Source organism: Ruditapes philippinarum, unplaced genomic scaffold (assembly GCF_026571515.1).
Source record: "Ruditapes philippinarum isolate M1 unplaced genomic scaffold, ASM2657151v2 ctg91_1_1_1_1, whole genome shotgun sequence".
Classification (NCBI taxonomy): Eukaryota; Metazoa; Mollusca; class Bivalvia; order Venerida; family Veneridae; genus Ruditapes; species Ruditapes philippinarum.
Window position 1 is genome coordinate 111994 of NW_026863704.1, and position 18558 is coordinate 130551.

The following is an 18558-nucleotide window of genomic DNA, read 5'->3' on the forward strand; positions in this document are numbered from 1 at the left end:
GGTATGTCTGTCTGTATGTCGCTATGTCCGTCAGTAGACCACATGGTTTTCTTTGTTTATCTTAAAAACTATTTATCAGAAAGTCTTCATATTTCACATAGTGATTGTACATAACTACAAAATGACCCCTATAGATTATGGGGTCACTAGGTTAAAGGTTAAGTTCACATGAGCCTTAAATGGTACTATGATTTCCACTTAATATTATCTTTGTTTTTATTTATCACAAAGTCTTTATATTTCGCATATTGATTGGTCAAAACAAGTGGAAGACTCCTATTGATTTTAGATTCACCAGTTCAAAGGTCAAGGTCACAAGGGCCTTGCCAGAAAGGTTTCCGCTCATTATCTTGAAAACTATTTATCACAAAGTATTCATTATTTTTCTTTTTTCCATAACTGAACACTACCATGTACCCATTTATGGCAAGTTTCTATAACAAAATTACCAATAATGTGAGTCAATGGCAAAGAAGGATGGCATACGTATCGTTCGACATTTCTTGTTTTATATTTTGTTTTCAAAATATATTTGTTAACCATGGTTAAATAACAACATAATGCGATTAGCGTGAGATACTCACAACTAGTTTGAAACGAACGTGTTTACTCAGACGAAAATTGTATAATAGATAGCAATCCTTTACTTGAAACAATCCTGTATAATTGTGTTGATAAAAAAAATTAATAATTTCCTGTCATGAAATATAAAATGCCTATTGAATCATATCAAATTTAATACAATACTCAATTTATTTCTGTAATAAAATTAAAATTAAATTGTGAACTGACTTTGAATAAAAATTACATTAATGTGAAAGTGAAATAAATTGTTTTATCACATGCCTCTTTTAAATGAATGGCACTTACGTGTCACATAGAAGGTTCTATGATGACCGCCATATGAACACATCTGCGGATATTTCAAAATTGTACCAGTTCATGTTAAATGTTGAATGCTGCTTAAGCCGGTGCTAGAGGGCGTGGACGGTAGTTTGTACTTGTCAGTACCGTCCATGAACAGGCTTAATCAAACCGAGCCTGCAACATTTTCAATTTTGCCGTGTTAGGCTCTCTTAAAGGATCCTGATTTTCACTATAATTGATAATTAATTATTTTGCAATTTTGACAGAAGAAAAGTCTATGCTACTTCATTTATTTGTATAATTACGTACGAGTACCTATTCCTTATGACACAACATAAAGTTGGTCAAAAGGTCACCTGCATTTTTGTGTCCCCTCTTTGAGGGGCATTTAGATTTATTCTTGTCCATCCGTTCGTCCGTCATTTTGTGTCGAACGTAGCTCAAAACGTATTTAACCCAGTCATGAAACTTTACAGGAATATGGCTCAGCATGTGTAGTTGTGCACCTGGGTATTTTGTGTGGATTTATTTCGATTTTTTCGAGTTATTGCCCTTGACTTAGTAAATATTTGAATTTTTCAATTTGTGTCGCACGTAACATAAAAAGTATTTGACCTAAGATCATGAAACTTTACTAGGGTTTCGCTTGTGGATGTACATTTATATTCTGTTTTCTTAGAGTAATTGCCCTTGACTTAGTTAAAATTTGCAATTTTCAACTTGTGTCACACGTAGCTAAAAAGTATTTGACCAACTTGAAGGATCATGAAACTTTAAACTTTACAGTAATGTTGAACAGCATTTGAAGTTGTGCACCTGGGGTTTCGCTTGTGAATTTATATGTTTGTCAGAGTAATTGCCCTTGACTTAGTGAAAATTTTCAATTTTCAATTAGTGTCGTGCATTGCTCAAAATGTATTAAACTTTTAGTCATGAAAGTTAACAGGAATGTTGGTCATCATGTGTAGTTGTGCACCTTTGGTTTCGCTTGTGGATTTATCCAGTATTTGTAGAGTTATTACCTTTACCGTGTTGACTTAATAAAAACTGTTTCAATATGTTGTGTTACTTGTACCTTAATCAATCATCTTTACAGGAATAATGACCAATATCACTGTGAAGCTATGCACCTGGTATTTTATGTGGATTATTTTCAGTTTTATTAGAGTTATTGCCCTCGACCGATTTATAAATTTGAAATTTTCAACTTGTTTATGCATAGCTTCAAAAAATTACCTGTAGGCCTGAAAGTTTACAAGAATGTTTGTCAGCATGTTTACTTATGCACCTTGGCGATCGCTTGTGGATTTATTCAGTATTTGTTGGGCTCTTTCTAGCCCTTTACTTAGTAATATATTTTTAGTTTCCATTTTGTGGCACATGCAGCCCAAAAATATTTGACCTAGAGTCAAACGATTGAAAAACAGTTGAGTGTGGGGACACCCGTGCCCTATGGACACATTTCTGTATGTATGCCATAGAATCACTCCTTAATACAGTTACTAAACAAGTCAAATGTTATTGTTGAGAAAAAGGTTGTATTCGATTTATTGAAAAGAAAGAGTTATGGTAGGCTCTTTAAAAAAATTACCTTGCATGCCATATTGACTTTGGCGAGTAAAAACAAACTAGTGTAGGTATGAATTTTTGTCTAGGAAACACTCCTTTGCTTTCATAATGTATAGAATGTTAATTATTTAAAAATGTTCGACTTTGTTAACAATGAATTATTTACATGCAGCTAGAATGACAAACATATTTGATTCTGGTGCATACAACTAAACTGACTGTAACAAAACAATCGTCTGTAAATGAGTATTTGCTTTGCAAATTTCTTTTAGAACATGAGTTACATGAAAAATATACAACAAAATGAGAAAGCATGCATACAAGTACCTGTTGTAAAGTTTATGTTATGCAATGCTTAAATACCTTAAGTTTATATTTCATATTAAGAGTTTTTATTTTTCCCAGTTGTATGAAGCAGAGCCACGACTTCACGTTGGTCTTCTTTGTCAGTCTTACTCTCATATAATTCAGACAATATTAATACAAATAGATGTTTATTTTCATACCCCTTCTTCTCAAATTATTTGTTAAAAGACTTTATTAAATAATATACAAAAGATGCAGGTTTATTCTAATGGTGAAATTATATGTACCAGGGATGTTCAAATATGAATGCAACTAAGCTAATATCTCGCTTTTAACCACGTTTCGCACAAACTTTGTACAGTCATGTTTCGCATTGACGGTTATGTAATTTCTCAATTGATACAATACTTGACTAAATTAGTTAAGTATATCTTTGACAATACCCCGATAAACGCTAACTACTGGTTTATACTAAAGCTAAAATTGTTGGGAAAGGGTATTCAGTCTGTCCTATATCAAGAACCGCTGTATTCTTAGCATACATGCGAAAGATATATTTAATAAAACATGTCTTTTTTATGGGAACAGTTATCTGGTGAAAGAAATTTAAAAATTGTCTGAATTCAGTAAAAGATCATCTCATGCATACCGTCCGAAAACTGCAACTTCGCCAAAATGGATGAAAAGGTAAAGGATTTGATTGATACTGATGCAAGATTTACAACAAGGTATATAACTAAATGCGTTGGTATCTCTGTAGGAGACCGTTCATACAATTCTCAGACGTGATTTTAAAATGAGAAGGCTAAGTGCCAGATGGTTTCCCCATCTCGTAACAAAAGAGTTAAAACTAGCTTGAAACAATTGTTAACACAGTTCCTTAAATACAACAATCGATCTTTCGAAAATATCATCACTGGCGATGAGAGGTGGGTTCACTTTTATGAGCCCAAGCGAAAGACATAGTAAAAATATGGGCAACCAAAGGAAGTCAAAGACCTTGCATAGCAAAACTCACCATGAGCGTCAACAAGTCATTTATGTAATTTTAAAAAATGCCTTGCAGTAAGAAAATATCAAACTCGAAAAAAATCTCGGTTCGGCTATTTTTCAGTGTTTGAACAGTATACCACGAAAATGTTATGACAACGCATTTAAAATTGAATTAAAAGACTTAAACTTTGTATATCACTTGGTGGTGAGTATTTTGAAGGATTGAGATAATTATTTTGGCACTGTTTGTTAAGCACTTCTGAAAATTGACCTAGTTGGATTCATATTTGAGCACCCCTCGTACGGACTTAAAAATCACGACACGTCAATATATCATCATCACATATATTTTTAATAGAAGGAAATACTTTCTCCTGTATTTACCTCATTACCGGGTTCATTCAATCTCGCATTTTATGAACTTTCCCATTAATGTTGTAATTTTATGGTATACAACACATTAGGAAAATCATTAGTTTTTATTCAAAGTCAATAACTGAAATAGTAATCTTAATGAAATATGGTCAACCAATAAAGCAATGTACTATGGATAAAAAGTTTCCGTTAGTTTGTTTGTTTGTTTGATTTTACGCCTTTTCCTTACAATATTTCAGTCATATAGGCGGGTAGTTTCCTAACCATCGTTCCTGGAGAGATACACCAGTACTAGACTACCTTCCTCCGCGCTAAACTACCAAAATATCTCCTGGGGATCGAACCCACGCCAGAGAGGTAACTGGATTAGAAGTCATCGACTATAACCCCTCTACCACGGAGGCGATGTTTCCTTTAGACACGTTTTGCCTTAAAAAAATAATCTTTTTTTCCTACATTAGAAAGGGCATAATAAGTATTATAACGTTTAAAAAGTTAAAGAGTGTGTTAGATTCTTTTTTAGCAACATAATGTCAGGTTGTATGTGACATTATTTGCCTTAAAGGTAGCAAAATGTAAACAACGTAGTAATTTAACTTCCATACAAAATATTAAATCACTATATCTGTACTATTTTCTAAAAAGTAAAAGATGCAAATGACTATTCAGGTAAATGACCAATGAGTATCTTTTCTGAAACTATAATAGGACACCAAAGTTAAAACAATAAACAGCTTTTGAGATAGTATTTCATAATGGGAATTCTAAACAGGCTTCAGTTATTACATTATATCTTATATAAGAGAGGTTTATTTTATTACTTAATATTTCGTATAAAGAAAGTTTCTTTAATACGTAATATAAGAAAAAAACAAAAAAGTTACTTTTCTTACTTCAAGTCTGTACTTATAGAAGTTTATTTACGTGTTAATACCATCAATTATATAAGAAGTTTCTAGTGATTAAATACCCCATACAATAAGTTTTCGTTTAGTGTTTAATATCTCATATGAGCTAAGATGTAAGTGAGTTCGATATGATTGACTTTGTATGTTATCATGCTATCATGATGCGTCATTTATTGGACTACATAAATAGTTCTATTTCTTTTGTTTACAAGCTCTATTATTTACCATTTACTACAGTCATGTGTTATCGACCTGTCCTAATTGGGCTTGTTAAGGTTTATCGAGGTTTTAATCAGTTTTTTTTAGTTGACAGGGTGTATGTTTTTATGATATGAATCTCAGGTATTATCGACGGAAGATTTTAATCAAAGTTAGGCTAAGACCAATGACTAATTGAAAGGTTAATGTTCTTATAAGATATAATACTATTGAATCTTGTCCGGCTAATAGTATCAACAGTAAATAAAGCTAAAATGTGTGTACAATGAATAACGCTAAAATGTTTGAACAGTGAATAAACCTTAAATGTGTATGAACAGTGAAAAAGAGAAAATGTGCCTGTCGTTTCAAAATCTACAAAAATGAAAATATTACTGATTTTTTAGAACACACATGCTAACATCTTTTTTATAAGTCTATCACTTTGAATGGGTGTTTCTGAAATATTCTATTATCAGTTAGTTAAATCTTGATTATGTATAATAATACATTAAAAACCTACATGTTAGACTAAGTGTAAGACATACAATTTACCATTTAAATGCACGCAGTCATTGACCATTGTAGTAAAAATGGTTGGTAGAAGCGTCGACAAAAAAGATGAAATACGGGCTTCATTGAACGCCGCCTTTCCTTGTTGATCTTGTTTATCATATTTTACATCAAAGCTCGCTCAAAACTGGGTTGCTCTTTGAAGCAGTTGACGACTGAACTCTCTACTTCTTATGGGCCTTCTTGTGTGTCTTACGACACAGTTAGGCGATGGAAAAAGAAATTTGAGTCTGGTGTAGAGTGCACAAAAAATGCACCAAAAGCAGGTAAGCCAAAATCTGCATCTTGTAACGAAATCGTTTAAAAAAATAAAGGATATCATTGAAGGAGATGCCAGATTTACAGTCCGTGATATTGCACGAAAGGTAGGCATATCACTATCAACGGTTCACTTTATTTTGGAGAAGCATTTGAAGGTCAGAAAGATTTCTGCTAGATGGGTGCCACATCTGTTGACCGATGAGCAAAAGGGGCAACGGGTTAAGGTGGCCCAAAGCTGCTTCAAATGTTTCCAAAATATGACAAAAAACAGTTTGCTAATGTCGTCACAGGTGATAAAACTTTGGTCCATTATTTTGAGTCCGTCAGAAAAGTTAGCAACAAAATCTGGGCCACTAACCACAACCACAACAATAAACGCCCAATAATTGCCAAACGGTCTTTGAGTGCAAAGAAGGTTGTGTATGCAAATTTCTCCTCTGATGAAGGACTCGCAATAAAAGTGCCGGTAAAAAAGGGCAAAAGTATCACTGGGAAGTACAACAAAGACGTAGTACTTAAGAAACTGAAAAAAGTATTATAAGAAACGACGCCCTGTCACTGGTTTTAAGCATATCCGTCTTCTACCTGACAATGCCCCCGCTCATACCTCCGCAATAGTTTCGGAAAATTTGGAAACAAAGTGATCCCTCGGAAGCATTAATCACAACAAAATTACGTAAGAATTTCAGACTCGGTTTGATTGAGTCTGTACATGAGGGATAATGAATAAGTGCAACATCCCTCACGCCCCCTAGCACCGACTTGAGCGGTACTCAATTCTCAACACTTAATAGTGCTGGCATTAATGATCCCGAAGGACCAGAAAAATATAACAACACTGAAGTGAAGTACGGGGCAACGTTTTACAGCTGCCACACAGCACTTGACACCTGCTGTTGTGAAGTATAAAAATCTGGAAACAAAGTGATCCCTCGGAAGCATTAATCACAACAAAATTACGTAAGAATTGCAGACTCGGTTTGATTGAGTCTGTACAAAGTGACTGTTTTGCCTCACCCCCGTACTCTCCAGACCTTGCCCCATGTGATTTCTTTTCGTTTCCGAAATGGAAATCCTTCCTTTCTGGGAGGAAATACAAGTCCCGACAGGCACTTGGATCTGCCATTCATCAGTACCTTATTACTGTGCCCAAATCAGCGTATCGTGACGCCTTCAAGAAGTGGATACATCGGCTGAAACTTTGCATTTCTAGCCACGGGGAATACGTCGAGGGCATGAAATGAACACTTTTGAGCTAACTTGAAATTTGAATTCTCCAGATAGAAATAAGCAATACATTTCGAACATCCCTCTTACATTACATAAACATATTTACATTCAATACAATTACACGATATTTTAAGCATACCATATTCGTCACTTTCTGTTCTAAGGGGATGGAATGAAAATACGTGTAGTAGATGCTCTTAAAGTCATAGCACGTTATTTATTAAATAGTTTAATTTTTGAGAATTTGTTCTTTTATCATTTTGTAATAGTTCTATAAATTTAAACATGCTTGGTTTAGCAATACGATATTTTGTGTATGTATAGTTTCCTTAAATCAATATAACATGGGCAAATCAAAGTAATATGATATTCGTCCCCAATGTCGTCCTTACCACAGTATATACAATGACGTTGATTTCTCTCGATTCTTCGAATACCGGATCGACCTGTTTGAATTTTCAAAGAATGTGGAGACAACCATAATTTTGTTAAATAACATCTTAAATTGAAAGGCAAAATCTTCAAGCACTTTTTCAGAAATGTATTTTTTATAACTATACATTAAAAGTTCCAATCTTTTTTAGCATACGTCTATTGCTTTTCCTCCCTCAATACATCAATAATGAATTATTATTCTATCTCAACATGTTCACGAATGACAATGAATAAAGATAAGAAGTTATTAATGAAATGATTTCTAAAAGACACTGCTGAAGTAAAAAGACATTTCATTTTACAAATTATTTTCTTATATTACAAAAAAAAGTTAAGGGAGGAAATGGCAGATACAAATGACCATTTTTTGAGATGTCAATTAAAAACATAACAAAAAAAGGTTTTTAACATATAGAGAACAGTAATGTTTCTTTTATCAAGATTGGAGATTCATTTTGATACATGATAAAGTAATTATATTTTTTGCTGATGATGTTCCTTGTTAAATTGGCTGATTGAATCTTTGATTATCTGTGATAAAAAAGAACCAGCAATATCAAACGAAATTAAACAAATTGAGAAAAAATATATATGACTTCCAATTATGCGACAAAATTTTCGTCATGAATAAGTGTATCATCATAAGAAAAAGACAATTTAGTTTTTATATAACGTTAATGAATGTCATATGCAAGTTGGAAAATGGTTATAAAGTATTCAAATATACGATTTGACGAACAATAGAAAATATGGTGTAAACATTATTTTATAATATTTAACTCGTCTTGAAGCGAAATCAATGCACAAATGCATTACACAATTTAACATAATTTAGGTTTTGGAAGTTTAACGTTATGTAAATGTTCATCAAATTAATATTCCTTGAATGAATATTGTGAATAATGTTTATTTGTCTTTACTTGCCCATTTAATTGTTACAAATTCAAATTAGATTGGAACAAAATTTCACTTTCAAAGACTTGAAGCCAGAACAGTAGGACCGTGACCTACATTTCCTTTTTCATACATTTGTTTCAATTATGATATTTTTTCAATCATGCAAATGTTAATAAAAAAAATTATTTTGACAAAGTAAGTATATCATTCTTTGTATTGTGTAAAAGAGACAAAAAACATCTAGTTACTTTCTTTATGTTACATAATTGTGAAAATGCTACCTTAAAAGAGCAAATGTCCAGTAAATAAAAACAAGAATTGTATATATTTATTCAGTTTCTATTACGGAAACAGTTTTATATTAATGAAAAAGAATCAGTTCAAATAAATAAGGAAATACGTCACATTTAGTAAATCTAAATACAAAAATAATGTATTATACAAATTTTCAAGTTGACTGAAAAAAGTCAAGGTCTTCTACTAATCTAAAATTTCGTTTAAGTGATGAATTAGTTTTGTCCAAATTGAAAGCTGGCCAAATCCATTGAAGAAAGTTTTAGCAAGGAATAAAAGAGTTTCATTTTATCGAACAAAAAATGAAAAGGCTTGAATTGTGAATTCTCTTTCTAATATTTTCTGTAGGGAATTTGTGAAATTATCGTCTGTAGTAAAAACAGAATAATTGAAAATCCTTTCTTGCTGTTTAGAAATTTTATCAGCTGTATTTGGTGATACTTGATTGGTTTCATTGAATCACTTTAAATCAAATTGTGTTGATCGCTGTATCACTTTGATAATATATTCAAACATAATCTATTATAGTTATCCAAGCAAAAGTGTTCGGTATTGAAACAAGTTTATAACTTTTCTTAAGAATTTTAGTATTTTGTTTAGTACATTTCAGTATCAATAATGAAATACATGTTATCAAATATTGTTTGTTTGAATAAAGCAAGAAATTTTAATGTCTGTAAATCATACAAGAAAACAAGTTAAATGTTGATGCTGCACACCAAAGACGCCACCAAATGATGTGAACAGTCAATCTGCATTGTAAATCGTTCTCTATTACACTTGAATAATGCCAGGTCTGAAATTCTTAAATGTTTGTCTGTTGCGACAAAGACTAAAACGTCTGGTCGAATCAAAATAAATTGGATAACAAATAAAATTGAAATGATTTGGTATACTTAACTAAATAAATTCAAGACAATATTTGCCGAGAAAATACCCATTTAAATACTTGTATGAGTTGCATAATGTTCTAATGATTTTGAGGACAAACTGTTCTGCAGTGATCTCCCCTTACAGGCCGTAGCGTAACCGGTTTGTTGTACTTTCTTTACGGTTGAGTGAGAACCGCCTCTCTGATTGTGGGCGTGGTTTAGGCTTTGTAATTTGTAATTTAATGATTCGACAAGTGATATTGATCAAAGCTGTCCTGGTTCCCTTCTACCCGTCAACGAAGACTAAATGCTAGCATATGGAGCATAATATCAAATTTAATATGACAATTTAAGGCGGAGCCGAACTTCAACAGAGGCGGAGCAAATGAAGTAAGTGGCACTGCCTCAGTTGTCACCTCTCTCAACGGTTAAGTTTTAGAACGATCGACTATAGACTGGCTCATTGGCACGTTATTTATTATGTAGATAAAATTTGATAATAATAAAAAAATATGATATTCAAACATGGCACTATCACTTCTGTTTAACGTTTATTCTAATTCCTTAAAGCTCTGTGACATGTCATACATCATAAAAGCTATTTGTATTAGAAAATTTAAAAACAGGGTGATTTAAAAAAACAAAAACAAAAAAAAAACACAAAATCAAGTGTAAAATTTTCCCCATTGCTGTATAAGCAAATGCACAGCGTATAACTTTATAATATCGAGGAAACTCCGTGGTGAAACCGTACACTGATCATTATGGTAAATATTCTGACGACAGAAAATCAAAACGGCGTGAAATTCTACCAAAGCTACTTCTTAAAGAATTAGGCAGTAATTTCCAAACAAAGAGATGAAATGATGTATTGTACCAGTAAGAAAAGTGATTTATACTAATTAAAAATAAAAACCTTACATAACATATTTATTACTTTTGTTTCACTTGAATTGTTTGCGATTACCATCAAGTGAGAAAATATAACTGTCACATATAGTTCTGTTATTTGACCCAGTCTGTCACAGTCTGTCACATTTTTGATTTATAATTATAATTGTGACAACATTTATTTTACTTTAAATAAAAAAACATCAATTGTAAGAACACACACTCGGCAATTAGTGTTTTTTTTAATGAAATGTTTCCTCCTGATACTGATTCAATATACTTATTATTGTTGCATAGCAATGTTTAATTTAGTAAAAAACAGTCTCATGATAAAAAATATTGAACGACAATATGTCTAGATTTTGGAATTGGGTGTATTTAATTCAACGACTTTGAAATAATTTAATTCAGAATTATTGTCTGTCATTTATTATAACAATGGTGCTAACAGTAATGATGATGAATAAATAAGCATATTACATGTGAAGTAACTATGCAAACGTGTATAATGTGCATTTTGTGACAAATGAAGTATAATGTAATTTATCGTTCAAGAGTTTTGAAAAAAATAATTGTTTGGAGAACAAATAACTGTTGAGATTAATTTCGTTTTATTTAGCTGATTAACAAATTCTGTTCATGTTTATTATTATTACCAGCAAATGGATCTATTACTTCAAACAAATTGATATCCGATCATTGCCGGTGTTCGTTAACTGATTGTGACATTACTCAGACCACGTAATAAGCCGTATTCCTGAGTGTAACAAGCCCTATTTGTTACCGGTTACTTCAATCAAATTGTGTTAGACTAACTCTTATTGGACTTGATACGGTATATTTTATATTTTTGATAGGCAATTAGTGAGACAATTATTGGTTTACAAGGATCACTGGCTCTGCCTTTGGCTACATCTCTTTGCTGACAGCATGATAATCTATGAAATGAAACTTGAAAAACTTGAACCTTAAAAACCGATCAACGAAAGAACTTTAGAATAAAATAGAAAACTGGGATAACTTACTTTAAGTATGTAAATGATTTTCAACTGTAAAATAATCAATGAAATCCAAAGCATTATGCAAAATGAAGAATAACGGTTTAAATTGCTTCTTCTGATGTTAAACAATTATTTTTTTGGAATCTTGACATATTGATTAGTTCATTTAATTTTGTTTTTCTACTGCGCCTGTCAAAGAGAGTCACTAGCCTTTTTAACGAGATAAACTGTACTGTGTACCTAAATGTAATATACAAGTAATAGAAAGAGCACCGAAACACGAGGTTATCTGATTTGTACGAGGGGGCGTAGCCCCCGAGTATTAATCAGATTACCGAGTGTTTTGGTGTTCTTTCTCTTTTGTATCACAGTCAAACATAAAAACACGATCCCTTTTGTCACAATATGAAACCCCGGCAAAAATGAACCAATGAACGAACATCTGAATATGATATTTCTGTCGCTTTCACTTTCTCTGCCGTCACAATATGTAAACCCCAGCAAAAATGAGCCAATCAATGGGCATGCTCTGGAGTGCGGGTAACTAATACCCGCACTCCAGTTAACGCACTGTGCATGTATATGTATACTATTTAACCCTGACACATTTTCAACAGAAATGTCTCCAAACTATGATACAATTAAGAATTATGTGCATATAATGTTGTTGATATTCAGTATTTGTCTACTGAACATTGTCTACTGAATACCATAACGAAATCACTTAAAATTCATCGAAGTATTTTAGAACAAGGGGAAACAAGAGCATTACTAAAGTTATATGTTAACAGAAGCATACAGAGTGAATGGATAAATAAGACGATGTCCTTTGATACTTTGACCACGAATTTTCTAACGAGTACTTATTGTAAATTCGAAAAAAGGATAAATACAGAAAATACGTGGAAGGCATATTCATATATTTATGACCGTATCACCGTTTTGAAACAAATCCGTCGCTTATAGAATAACGGATAGAATCAATAGTGATAATTTAGAAGTTGTCACTTGCGATGCTAGGCTCTTCACGACTGATATTTTATCTGTCGTAGTCTCAGCACTGTAGTAGCGGCAAGCCGATTTGATAAATGCTTATCGGTCAGTCCAGGCAATTCGAATATTGTGGAATAAATTTCGCATGAAATGGAGGAATTAGAACGCATTTATCTGTTTTAAACTGTTAGCAACAGTTCTGTGTTTCTAGTTAAATTAAAAATAGGAAAATGTTATCAAGGACTGGTATATTTGACAAATAAAATAGGAAATTTAAAAGGATTATTCTTCACTCACAGACACAATTTATAAACGCTAAATTGCCTTTTGTGCGATTTATCTTGACAAGGCAATTCGGTAAATTGTTTCTACTAAATTTCATCGGATTCCTCGACTGGGAATCACTCGTATTTAGTCTTATTTGAGACATTTTATATCATTATCTTTTAAAAAGAAAATAAATGTTTAAGTTAGCTGACTTCATGTGATAAATACACAGTCAATTATTCGTAAGTTTAAGAGCTATTTTAATGTGAAGCATTTTATGTATTAATTTAAAACTTATTTTTACTATTCGTTTAAATGTATCTTGGAATAAAATAAATTAGAATTAAAAAGTATTTTATTGCATTTATGTTTTTGCAAAAGCCTTCCTATTAAACTTAAACTCTATTTCATATAAAATAAATAAGCAAGTTGGTTTAAAATCTTTTTATAATCATTTTGTACAACTGAGTCCTTATATATATATGTATATACTTTTAAACAAATTATTTGAAAATAATTTCAGTTTATTTGTTAAACATATTAACAAGTTTTATTCGGACTTGGTACATTTTCAAACTGAATTGAGCCGCGTCACGACAAAACCAACATAATGGGTTTGCGACCAGCATGGCTCCAGACAAGCCTGCGCGGATTGATCATGGCGCGGCTCAATTATTTTTTTTTCATAAAAAACGTAAACAAATATAGTATTTGTATGTATGTATGTTTAGATGAATTTTAGTTTTTTTTCCAATACATGATTTTGAAAAGTGTCAGTTGATATTTTTCCAGTACATTGTATGTACTATTTTCAGGCTAAGTTATTAGTTAACGAATTGCTGTTAATTCATTGATTGTATCTCGGTGCAAATAATACGTTTGCCATCTATTTATGCATTTCAATTTATTAACGTTTGACAATTTGAGTTACTTTTAAAGTTAATGAATTTTTAACTAAATTATAAAATTACATATCAAGCATAGCTTACCAAAACATTTGTTGTACAATAGAAAGTTTTAGCATTGCTCTACCAAAATACGTCATATGGTATTCAAATTATATTATCAGGAGCATGTATGTAAAAAAAATAAAAAAAATTGGTTAATTTGTAACGAATTTTGATGTACCAAAATAACTTAAAATGCTAAAAAGAAAACTCAAGGGGAATTATTTTAGAATTAGCATTAGCCCATGACAGTAAAGTAATGTGATAAAACGGATACAAATTAGTATTTCCTAGAAACGATATTTTGAATTAGGAGAAATTAGCACAGTGGAAGATACGGGAGACCGACTGAAGATTGCTTCTGTACGACTCGTTGTATTAGATAGGTTCTCTCTAATGCTTGGAACATTTCATTTGCTAATACTATTAAAACTTTGAAGTACTACCGTCACATGTATTGTTATATTCGTTAAACCATTTATATAAAAGATATTCGCCTCATTCTTAACACTCTTTAATTCCCAATAACATAGTCTTAATAGCATTAACATATACATCTACACATGTATACCATAGCATCAGTTCTATAAGTCAAAAGAAAGTACAAATGACACTAAAAATACACAAGAGAAATGCGGCTTTGCCTTGAAAATATAGTTTATAAAAATAACTTATAATAAGAAGACTAAACCTACGATTTTAATTCCTTCATTCCCAACACATAATTCTATTTTATAGGTATTTAAGCGCTTTGAATGCTTGTTTAGTATTGAAAGTTCGAAGCAGATATTTGATATTTTCGCTATCGTAGTATACTGATGATGTAAAATATAAAAACAAAGATGTTAGAACATGAATGTATATAGCAAAATTTGTAAATATTATTATAATACAAAAACGGTTGTCCAATTCAAAATATGTGTAATATTCTTTCTTAAAATGTATTTATATTCTATAAACCTTTACTGACGCACCCAGTTTCACCAGAGAATCTATTTCAGATTATCCCTTATCCAAATTTGCATTTCAGATTGAGGATGAGGCTATCACAAGTTCTGGTGTTACTCGTGATGATTCATTATTCTTCTGTTAGTATATATGTATAATCTAATATAAATAACTTTAGATATTTAATATTACCGTCACTGCTTTGATGTTATTTAATCAATTTATATATCTTTTCTCTCCGGATAATAATATCATATTGTTGATTAAAACGAAATTGTGAAGAAGGTGAACATTTTCAAAGACAGTTAAATGTTAAAATTAATTCTAGACAAAAATGTTATATCAGACAAAATTAATAAAAGAAAATTAATAAAAAGATTAAACAAATAGAATTGTTTGTGGAAAAAATGTATCAATCATAATATCAATAGATAATGTATTCATCTTAAATGACTTTTATTTTTGGAATTTCAGTGTGCTGTCGGGACAAATATAACAGGTCGATGTAAAGGAAAGATGGGGATTTATGAGAAAGACTATTTCAACAGAAACGCATGTGCCTGGTGCTACTTTTACTTGTTTCGGCGGAACAATTTTATACCACTTTATGGAGATTATTTAACAGTGATGACTAATGGTTCAAAATATCCAATAGGTACACAATTGATTGCCAATCCGCATAACAGTACATTACGACGTCAAGTGTGTTCAACTTTAGATGGGGACGAGTGCGACATATGGACGATTTGTTGTAACGACGCCCGTGCATGTTGTGAAAGACAATTAGCTGAAGGTTACCGATCAGTTAACACTTCTTGCCCTTTAGTGTGGGATGGTTACGCGTGCTGGGATGGGGGAACTCCTGGCAAAAACAGTTATTTGAGCTGTCCGACCTATCTTCCGTATTCTATTCCTACAAGTAAGTACACATCTTTGTTTGATCCAAAACTAGCTGGAACTGAACGTGATAAGTTTTCGGCACTTTTATAAAGCCAGACAAGCCTGCACATTGCTGCAGTCTAACCATACTCTACACTGTAAGTTGAGTGATTTTAATGCTCTTGTTGATATCCTAAAAGAAGATAATGAACTGTCCAAAAATGAATGCATCGCAAGGCTATTTAAGCAATATTTCTGCAGGTTACATGTACGTGTTAATTGTTATGTTCATCTTACCGGTATTCTTATATTAATATTGATAACCTCTGTTTAAGGTTACATTATGCCCATCCAAAGGTATAAATAAGTGAACAGGTTAAAGTCAAAATAAATTTTCATTTTGCCATAATTTCTTTTAATATAAAAAATATTTCACATTAGCAATAAACAACGCGTGGACCCATATAATTTTTCTTTAACATCCATTAGAATTTACCTGTAACGTCCAGTTCATTAAAAGAGTGGGGCAGTCTTTTTATATTTTAGGCACAATTAAATTTTATCCATATATTTTCCAATATGAACTGTTGGTCAATCACCATTTTAACATAATTTTAATATTCTGAAATATTAAACCAATTTTTTAAACATAAAATTTCGATGAAGTTAAGTATGTGTCTTAGCTTAAGAAAAAAATAATCATCCGTTTATATGTTTTCAATTATTGTCTTTAATGATTTAAATTATAATATGTGTGTTTTATTTCACAGTCTTTTATTTTTGCTTGGTTTTAAGTCATACTGACATTTAAAATGTCGTATGATACCTTTCCAGCTTAACTGTTAAAGGAAAATCAAGTGCACTCCGCTCATAAGTTGATTTAAAAAAAGCAGGAGCTAACCTCGTTCCAGCAGCTTAAAAAAAATATAAAAACTCATATGACACACTGTTGATTAATCAGGACATTAGTTTTATCATCAGCATAACATTTATTTTAAAGGTTCAAAATTATTCATGTTATTTTTAAATCTATTCATATCGTTAAAGCGGCGAAAATTGTACAAAAGACATAATTCATAAGGAGTTTAAATCCCTTATGAAATGTTTGACCAGACAAATTACATGTTTTCCAATCTAGGAAAAGATTGTTTAAATTGATGACATCTTCATATCGCAAAATGACTTTAGTGTTTGCTTTGTAAAACCTTTTATATGGAAATGTGTTTGTTTGAATGGAACAGGGCGCCTGTCGATGAAAACCCATTACAACAACTTTTCCCAAGAGATTGACATAAAGCATGTTTCCGATAGCTTACTTCTTCATGCCTTGTAGCAATTATAAATGCATCGAACAATATTTTTTGTCGAGAGGGTGTCTTAAGAGGTAGCACTTATTGATGCAAAAACATATTACACGTATTTAATTCTAAATGGATAAATCATTATACGAATTAAGTGTTTGATTTATATGTGTTTTTGTTAGGTACTTGCTTTTTCACGCCGATTTTAAAGTTGTTTTCCTCCAGATGAGCAATACTATTTCAAGAAATTTAAACTTGAGAAAAAATGTAACAAGATTTTCAGAAAAGTAATACGATTTAAGGTTCAAGTAATTATTTACATCTTATGTGTGATTAATATCTGATATTATAACATTATCATTATATTTGTACCAACGTAGTAAGGGCTAATTTGACTTAATATCTTGAATCTAGAGCAGTCGCTTTAACACGTTTTGGTAATATCTAATTTGTAATTATCAATTGCTTCACAAGTAATCCCATATAATTTCTGATTCAGAATGTTTATTTAATATAAATTATAATATATAAATAAATTATTCATTATCAGTAATGTCCGCGATCAATGATTTATCAGTACTTTAAATCCTTTCAATTTCGAAACCTGAAGTAAAGCGATATTAAAATTTTGTACAGTCAAGAAACAAAATTTCTACATAAAGATATGTTATATTCATCGTAATGACTATTTCAAAATATGCAGTGGCTAAAATGATAAAAATCCACTTCTAAGTCATTTTCCTGACTGTATCCTGTTTTTCAATTATTAGTTTGATTCATAAGGTTATAAATTAATGATCCAATGGCTTTCCTTGTTAAGAATTGGGAGTAGTCCGTTTGAAATTAACGGGATTTTAATATCATAGTGTAGTAATGGAGATTCCTACAGAATAGAGCCTGGTCAAGCTGCAATGTCATACTGCCTGACCTGGTTCCATATTCGTGGCGAGCACATCTTCTTCAGTTTCTACAGGTTAATGGGTAATACAGGAGCAATTTATGACAAATATAAGGAGTATTAAAATGATATTCTACCACGATGAACATCTTCATGCAGTTATGCACACATCAGAATCATCGACCAAGTTTATTGATTTTTGCATCCACAATTTCTGTCTTTTTTGTTTATTTTGTTAAAAGGTGATGGCAAGATCTAACTGCAAATAAAGCAAATGTAATTAATGTTAGCGAGATATTTTGTCGTTCTCACAGGTAACAGTCTGTGATTAAAGAAAGATATGTTAAGAAAACTCTTTCTTCTTTTTTATCAGGTGATAGAAAATCATGCAATTTCTAATACTTAGGAAAATATAATACAAAATGATTGTTAAGCAATACCGCTTTTGTTGACAAAGAACTATATGGTATTCTAGAAACATCATAATTTCAGAAAATCATTTATTGAAAACGAAGTCATTAACTACAAAAAATGTCATTAGGAACATTACAACATAACCTTCGCCTGCAAAATTATTTGACAAACATACAAGTCATTTAATCTTGAAAAATGTACATGCTAGCCAAGGATTACACTGTAAAAATACGGTACATTT

At 31.5% G+C, this 18558-nt stretch overlaps 1 protein-coding gene across 3 annotated transcripts in view; it reads left to right on the plus strand.

Moving 5' to 3' along the window:
- The window catches only part of LOC132723085 (calcitonin gene-related peptide type 1 receptor-like), a 130159-nt gene that overhangs the window by 99488 nt on the left and 12113 nt on the right, over positions 1–18558 (plus strand). For 2 of the 3 annotated variants that reach the window (XM_060707748.1, XM_060707750.1), the window contains exons 3-4: positions 14908–14965; positions 15300–15744. In XM_060707748.1, the coding sequence (XP_060563731.1) occupies positions 14915–14965; positions 15300–15744 (496 nt within the window). In that variant the 5' untranslated portion in view covers positions 14908–14914. Of the gene's footprint in view, positions 1–12707; positions 13021–14907; positions 14966–15299; positions 15745–18558 lie in introns of those variants that run through there. The other variant, XM_060707749.1, reaches the window with a different exon arrangement.